Here is a 9,155-nt window from a genome sequence, read left to right as displayed (position 1 = left end):
ACATATTCCTCTCCCTACTTTAATAAAGATTAAAAGACAATTTTAGTTTTTTCATTTTAATAAATCAACAATTTTAAACACCTATTTTACTTTTACAATTTTAGTTTATATTGATGTGAAAATTATGGTAATGTAGAATTAAGAAAACTTATTATAAATTATTAACTAAAAGTTTAGGAACTCAATTAAATTATTTGGGCCAGTATTTCATTTGGGCCTTATTTCTCAACATGACCTTATTGATGGGTTTTGTACTGTGCACCCCCTCCATTTTACCTCCCACCCCCCAAATATTTTTAAAGACTACTTTTCCCTTGTTAAATTTGTATAAAATAATGGAAAATTTTACCATTTCAGTTTTCCACCACCCACTTTCGAAAATTATACAAAAATTCTTAACTTTCGAAAATTTCAAACTTTTGATATATAATTATGCATAACAAAATTATTAATTTTGAAGTGTATTTTTCCAGAAAGCTTCGAAAGTTTGGATGAATTTGAAACTTTTGAAGCACATATACTTCATAAATTTCAAACCTTCGAAGTAATTCCATTTCGAAAGTTTCAGAAGTTTCGAAACTTTCAATTTTTTTTTAAATTACTGAAACTTCTGAAAATAGATATCAAATTTATTATTATTAATTTATTACTATAAATGTATTACTATTTATTTATTACTATAAATTTATTATTATTTATTACTATTTATTACTAATAAAAATGCACTTCGGAACTTTCCATGATTACCAAAGTTTCGAAAGTTTTGAATTGCTTGAAAGTTTCGAAAATTCTGGAATTTTCTATTTCGCAAGTTTCGAAAGTTTCGAAAATTCTGAAATTTTCTATTTCGGAATTATCGAAATTTTTGAAAATTCTGAAATTTTCTATTTCGAAAGTTTCGATAATTATGAAATTTTCTATTTAGGAAGTTTCGAAACTTTCAAAATTGATCAAAAGTTTCGAATTTTTGATCAATTATGGAGTGGTTAATTTTTTTAAGGGACGAAATGGTATTTTCATTTGGAATGGGGGGTGAAAAGTTAAAGTGAGGGGGTGCATGGTATATTTCTCCTTATTGATTGAACAACACTATACTACAGGCCTGGAACTGGAGGTTCAATGAATTCAGTAAGAGCACTTGGCCCAGCAATTGCTGCAAACAACTTCAGAGACATATTGTTATATCTCATAGCTCCTATTCTTGGAGCTCTAACTGGGGCAGGTGCATACCCTGCTGTCAAATTGCCGGATGAAGAATTTAAATGAGTTAAAAGCCTCTTTTGCCCCTAGACGTTTCAGAAGGTGATGATGACTCGTCCCAATATCCCAGACATTTAAGACATCTTTCTCCGATTTTTTTTATAAGAGACAGTTAGTTTAAATTTAGTCAACAAAAATTAATGTATCTGATTCATATTATGAATTAAATACATTAATTTTTATTGACTAAATTTTCACCCAATGATCTCTTGTAAAAAGAACACAAGAGAGTACTTAATTAGAATATTTGTATTATAATATATAAATCTAGAATGTAATTTAGCAAGAGTGGGTATTGCAATTGGGGCATCCCTAGCTAGCTACATGCACATAGTGCAATTGTGTGTTCAAATGTTTGCTGTCATTTTGTCATTTTATTTTATGAATTCAATGAAATTTAAGAAAAAAAGTCCCTCAATACTTGATGCATTATGAGTACCACTGTATAACTAGTATTATGGAATCCCTTATTACACGTGTATTATGCAATGAAATTCTGGATTTAGAAGCTCTTTCAACCTTTTATTGTTAGAGTTATTTTATGTTAATGGCAAATTACTTAGATTAGTTGTAAATTAATTATATTAATGGCAAGCCAGGGAGCAACTTTCTGAAAGGTCAAAAAAGTAGGGCAATTTAATATTTTATTTTCAAGGTAGAGCAGTTTGGTGTAAAACTTTAAAAACTAGTATATTAATATAAAAAATACGGAACATGTTTGCCAACAAAACTTTACCAAAACTCAACACTTCTTCAAAATTTGATATCAAATTTGTTTCAACAATTTTCATGAAATTTTTCTTTTAAATAACTACACTTTTGAACAAGAAAGCTTGAATCGTTTATCAAATTCTTTTTCCCTTTGTTCACATAAAAGACAACGTTCAGAATTTGTTACCTCATTTTCTTCTGCATTTGCCATTAAGCATATGTTAGCTTCTTCATTTTCTTCTGCATCAAATTTATCTGAGTCATCCCATGTAGCCATCATTGATCTCTTTTGGAAGGAAAATCATTTTGGTGGTCTTTTACTTAGGGGAGATTCTGCTTTGTGATGTGCTAATTTATTACATCCAAAACATGTGATTTGTGATGAACGTTTTACACAGTTTGGTTTATATCAACCTTGATCTGTAACACCAATTCTTTTTCATCCAGAAAGATACTCAATCAGGTCACCTATCAATCATTTGAGAAGATTTTACAATTCACCTTTTAACCATAAAAGAATTTTCTACAAACTACTCAAACTACAAACAACCCTTAGAATCTTGAGTTTACACAATAATGATTTAAAGATATTTGTAGAATCTGAGCATGCTCAACTCGTGTTTGAGAATAAATTTTTGATAAAAGAATTCATTGGAATAATTATGATATTTGAAGAGGAAAACAGAACTGAATCTTTTCTTTGCAACTGAGAAGCTTTCAAGTATGTAAGTGATTGATTTTCTTAACACTTGAAGTTCTGATTTTTCTTTGAGCTTGGGTTCCATTTATAGGTTTCAAGGAGGTTGATGACATCTATTTTTACCATTGAAAAGTGTTCAGCCGTTATGTGTCATATTTGATTAAAGACTAGACTTTTTAATCCATGAATGTTCTTGACTTTAACATTATACGTTTTTTTTGCTTATGTGATAATAATGTCTGATATGTAGCTTCTTATTCTTGACTGTAATAATCCTTTGTTTATGCACACAAACATCTCAGAGATTTTCTTAATGTTTTCAGATCAAAATTGTCTTTTGATTCGTGCAAAATAGGCTGGAGAATGATGTACACATGTTGGAGATTGATTGCTAATATGTTGGAGAATTATATTACCATTTTGGGGACTGATGTTAACATTCTGGAGACTGTTGTTAACATGCTGGAGAATGATGTTCGTATACTGGAGATCAATTGTAACATGTTGGAGAATGATGTTATCATTCTAGACTGATGTTACCATGCTGAAGAATGATCATTTGTCACTTTTGCTTTCAGTCGTGCTTTTTAATCTTTGATCTTTTGGGGTGTTTCTTTTGTTGATGTGAGAGTTATATATTCTTTGTAGATATACTGGAAATGCATTCGTAATTTGCAGGAGGTTTCCTTGCATTTACAGATGATTTGATCTTACTTGATGAAAATGAAAAAACGTGGAGAACCTTCTTGGTTTTGTTTTGTTCATTTTTTTCCTTTTTTTTTTTTAAATTGATTTTGTTTGCATTACTTAGTATCTATCTTGGATTATTACACTCAAAAGCACATGTTAGATTAACACATCATTTAGAATCATAATTTGATTCTTTAATTAACCTTTGTTTGTTTACATCAAAAAATTAATTTGGGATTTTGCCTCAACAGAACTGTCCTATCAAAAAAATTCAAGGCATAAGCCTAGTTTATTGTCTATCGTAAGCTTACTTGTTAGGTCAGAGTCATACCTTGATGGATGTCTAGTATGACTTGTTAGTCTACTTAAAAGCCTATTTCATTTTAATATTTTTGAATAAGTAATCAAACATATTTTAAATAAACTCGCGAGTTAATATGTCAATATAATTAATTTATATTTTGATATTTAAGATTACATTTTAAATAATTGGACTTTAAATGAAATGTTACTTCAATTCTATCTTATAATAATACATTTAAATTTGTCAAAAATTAAATAAGGTTAATATGTTTAAATTACTAAAAGTTCAATATCTAACAAAAAGATAAAAATTTAATATTAATTATAATTATCGTAGTAATAAAAAATGTTATTTATATTTATTTAAAGAGCCGACCTCATAGATTTAAAAGGTTTTTATATGATATGTAGTGTGACTTTTTTTTATATAAATAGATTTTTTTAGAAGTCTTGATCTTGTTTGTTTTAAAAAAAGTTAGGTCTAACTTGAGTCTATCGTCTTTTTTAATAAGGGTGACTAACAAGACACTTTTTCCAAAACATAATTTTTGTTGTTGTGAAAATAAAAAGTTTAGGTGATTTAAGTTTTAGGAGTTAAACTGGACCAAATAAAATCCCACAAATAAAAAAATACTTACACAAAAAATTATATACTAAGAAATTTAACAACACATTCTCTAAGTAAATCTTTGTGTCAACAACAAATTTGAAACTTAGATCATTGTGAGATACATATGAGCTAAATTTTTATTGACTAATATACACTTCTTTATCCTTAAAGTACATAACTTTTTTTTATTAATTGAAACTCAAATTGAATTATTTAAAAATGTGAGTTCCATACGGTAGAAGATGTGAGTTTCCATATGAGAGAAATGTGTTATTGTTATTAATTTTTTTTAATTTAAAAGAAAATCCTAACATATATTAGCATGACTACTAATGAACCAAACACAAGCAAAGATATCATAAATGTGATTTTGATTCAAATTTGACCAAGCAAACAAAATAAGTACAAAAGCAAAATACTTGAAAAGCAAATTAATACCTATCTTATTATACACTTTTTTTGTCAACCATATCAACATTGTATATTTTCATTCCTTGATTTCAATCGAGTACATCAATATTTTTTTTTATATAAAATCATAGATTCTCTTTCAATTAAGAAGTCACTATAATTTAACCATTTGATTTTTTAGTAGATCTATAAAATATTCATACAAGTTTAGATCTTTGAACTAATCTATACTCAATTGTGCATAGTTACATTATCAAGAAATCACTTAGATAATTTCTTTTCTCACCTCCATGTATTTTGATACTTCATTTTAATATTGAGAAGCTCTTAAGAGTTAAAGACCAATTCCACTTGGTCTTGGGATATTTATTTGGGTGAGAATAGGTTAAGTCGAGTTAGAAGTGTTCACATTCAAATAGATTAAAAAACCGCAAACCGATCCAAAAATACAAAAAACGAAGACTTTTGGATGTCCTTTTGTGAAAACCGCACAGATTGGATCGAATTTCATATTCCTTTTTCAAAATAAATCAAAATGTAATCATAAATTTTAATACTTATTTTTTATTTATTAATATGATATATTGCATTTATATATTATTTGCTTGTTTTTAATTTTTTTTCATACTAATACCTATTAGTTTAATTTAACCTATTTATTTGTTATTTCATCTATTTCAAATGTAGTTGATTATTGTTATTCCATAATGTTAAGTTTTATGATATATTTTGCATCAAACCTACTATCTTATTGTGTTTTTATGATATTAATAATTTTTTTGTATAATTTTAATTTGGATATTCAAAAATTGATCCAAATTAAATCGCTTGAAATTAGATCGGATCAAATTTTTTTAAACTTGTCATCTTAACCAAACCAAACCGCATGTAATTTTATATTTGGTTTTGATGAGTTTTTGCCTCAACTATTCCAAACCACACCGCACCCCAAAGCCAAATTAGGTTTTTCAAGACATGTCCTACCAAAAAATTCAAACTATAAACTTGGTTTGTGGTACATCGTAGGCTTACTTTTTCAGTCTGAGTCAGACATTGATGGAAGTCTTGTATGACATGTTAGTCAACTTAAAAGCCTATTTCGTTTTAACATTTTTGAATAAGTAATCAAACATATTTTAAATAGACTGACAAGTTAATATGTTAATAAAATTAAGTTCTATTTTGATATTTAAGATGACATTTTAAATAAGCTAACTTTATATGACATGTTACTTCAATTCTATCTTATAATAATACATTTAAATATGTCAAAAACTAAAGAAGGTTAATATATTTAAATTACTAAAAGTTCAATATATAACAAAAATATCAATTTTTAATATAATAATTATAGTAGTAATAAAAAAATATTATTAATATATTGAGAATCTCATAAATGGAAAAATACTTATATAGATAATTATATATTGAGAAGTGGTAACAACACACTCTCTAAGGAGATCTTCGTAGCAACAATAAATTCTTGTTGGCTAATGTACACTTTATTATGTTAAAAATACATAACTTTTTTATTGATTGAAATGTAAACAATTCTCTAAATACGTGAGTTTCATACGAGAGAAGATGTGAGTTTCCGTATGAGAGAAATGTGTTATATAATGTATAATATATTGTTATTAATTTTTTTTTAATTTAAAAGAAAAATCCTAACACATAATAGCATGACTACTAATGAACCATAGACACATGTTTATATGTCTCTGTATTATCATATTCATATTCAAACAAACAATTCCTTGGAACACAAGGTGGTCTGATTTGCGTAGAAGTGTACTAGTGGAAATAAGTGATTTTTTTTTTTGGAGTTATCTTTGGATGTTATCATGTTGGTACAATATGGGTTTGTTATGGACAAATTCTTGAATCTTTCACTACCTATTACTTTTACAGCATTAATTGATTCCTATATATTAAACAAGCAAGGATGTCATAAAAGAGATTTTGATTCAAAATTGGTCAAACAAACACAATAAGTACAAAAACAAAATTCCTCAAAAGCAAATTAATATTTATTCTATTATACACTTTTTCACCAACCATATTAATATTTCATATTCTTATGTTCCCTTGATTTCAATCGAGTACATCGATTTTTTATATAAAATTATAGATTTTCTTTTAGTTAAGAAGTCACTCTAATTTAACCATTTGATTTTTTAGTGGATCTATGAAATATTGGTACAAGTTTAGAACTTTTGAATCTATAATTAAAAATCTTCACTCAATTGTTTATAGTCACATTTAAAGTTTTTTCACTCCTTTTTAGAAATCCGTGGACTTTATTATGTTAAGTTTAGTTCTATATGCACAACCATGAAGTTTGAAACCCTCATAGTTCAGTTATGAGAGAGAATGAGAAAAATAATTTAATAATTATAATATTAAATATATTACTTTATTTTTACTCTTTGCTTTCATAAATACTTAAAGAGATCTCAACTTTACGACATTTCAGTGGAGTTTTTAGAGTTTGCATTTGCAAAATTATGTGAGATAATATTATATGTAAGTTTTTAACTTGTACTTATTGTTTTATAAATAGAACTATATTGTAATTCAAAAACATATCATAAGCTTAAAATAAGGAACAACTCTATAATATCATAAAAATATTTTAAGAATAACTTCAAATATAAATTATATCATAATGATATTTTTTTTAAAATCTTAAATATATTTAAGTGTCTTGTGCTTTGCCATTGCCACCTGCTCCTATCCCTCTTGCTAAAAAGGTACATTTCATTTACATTTGTGTCGTATTTTTGATATTATAGAGAATTAAAGTTAAATATAGTGAATACAATCCTTACAATTGATTGAAGTTATTATTAGTATAGGTTGCAGCAGAGTTTATAGGCACATTCATTCTAATGTTTGCTGGAATGGGAAGTGCAATAGAGAACGAAAAGGTTGAAAATTCAGAGACACTAATTGGATGTGCTGGAGCTAGTGGACTTGCTGTTATGATCATAATTCTATCAACTGGTCATATCTCTGGTGCTCATCTCAATCCTGCTGTTACCATCTCATTTGCTGCATTGAAGCATTTTCCTTGAAAGAATGTAAAAACCCTTAACTTGCATTTTATATAATAATGATGATAATATATATATAATAGTTTAATAATTTAATGAATTGTAGGTACCTGTGTATATTGGTCCACAAATATTGGCATGAATATGTGTTGCATTTTCTCTGAAAGTGATTTTTCATCCATTCATGAATGGTGGAGTGACGGTTCCTTCGGTAGCAATTGGTGAAGCTTTTGCATTAGAATTCATTATTGGCTTTAATCTCATGTTTGTTGTCACTGATGTTGCCACCGACACAAGAGCTGTAAGTATTATCATTTTAATTACATAAATTAATTATTTTTTCCGATTTTCAAGATTAGGTCAACTATATATTAGCAGGTGATCCACTAGTGTTAACAGATGAATCTCCTTACGATTTCTTTTTTGACATTTATTTATTTATTAATTTTTATGAAACTTTTTTACATTAATTAATCTGGAGTGTGAACATGATGCAGATGGGAGAACTGTTGTTGCCACCGACACAAGGGTTGTAAGTATTATCATTTTAATTACATAAATTAATTATTTTTTCCGATTTTCAAGATTAGGTCAACTATATATTAGCAGGTGATCCACTAGTGTTAACAGATGAATCTCCTTACGATTTCTTTTTTGACATTTATTTATTTATTTATTAATTTTTATGAAACTTTTTGACAGTAATTAATCTGGAGTGTGAACATGATGCAGATGGGAGAATTTGCGGGAATCGCGGCGGGAGCCACCGTCAAGCTCAACATACTCATAGCCGGGTATGTTCAAAGTTATTATTTTTAATTTAATAATAATTTTGTTTTTTTTACTTTTACAAAATTGCCTTCACTATTTTAAAAATTGACAATTTTGTTTTTCATTCAAAATTTTAAACTAATAAATGTTTAATTTGACATATTTTGTAACTTAAGATTTGGTATAATATTATATAAATGTACTAATTATTCATGTCATTAATTAATTTTAAAAAAGAAAATTTGTTTGAAGTTAAAAATTAAATTTTGAAAAGATTTTATTGCGATTGTTAATCATTCTACATTATTGTATCATATGTCACTAATCACATTGCTATTTTTTAGTTTAAAAATTAGATTGAAAAATAAAAAATGTCAGATTTTAAAATAAGACGACCGATTTCGTAAATTGGTAAAAATAAAAGAAAGCTACAATTAAGTTATTATGATTTTTAAATAAGTAAAGGGTCCGTATAACAATTTTATATGGACATCCAATTTATATTATCAATTTAAAAATAATTCTATAGATAATAGAGATGGTGTGATGTGACAGTAAATAATTCTTATTAATTGTTGTGTTGAAAATGCATACTATATAATCCTATAAATATAATCTATCACTATTATTTTTTGATGAAATA

The 9,155-nt window shown here is 26.9% G+C and overlaps 1 protein-coding gene across 1 annotated transcript; it reads left to right on the top strand.

The window, feature by feature from the left end:
* Positions 1–3,037: 3,037 nt before the first annotated feature.
* LOC101511756 (aquaporin NIP6-1) lies at positions 3,038–8,079 on the top strand. The gene is given in 4 exon segments (XM_027330879.2): positions 3,038–3,167; positions 7,389–7,438; positions 7,544–7,768; positions 7,848–8,079. Coding segments are annotated over 4 exon segments (627 nt in total). The 3' UTR covers positions 8,070–8,079.
* Positions 8,080–9,155: the final 1,076 nt, after the last annotated feature.

This window comes from Cicer arietinum, chromosome 6, assembly GCF_000331145.2.
Source record: "Cicer arietinum cultivar CDC Frontier isolate Library 1 chromosome 6, Cicar.CDCFrontier_v2.0, whole genome shotgun sequence".
NCBI lineage: Eukaryota > Viridiplantae > Streptophyta > Magnoliopsida > Fabales > Fabaceae > Cicer > Cicer arietinum.
The sequence above is the reverse complement of the archived record's forward strand: the minus strand, read 5'-3'. Positions and strand labels throughout refer to the sequence as shown.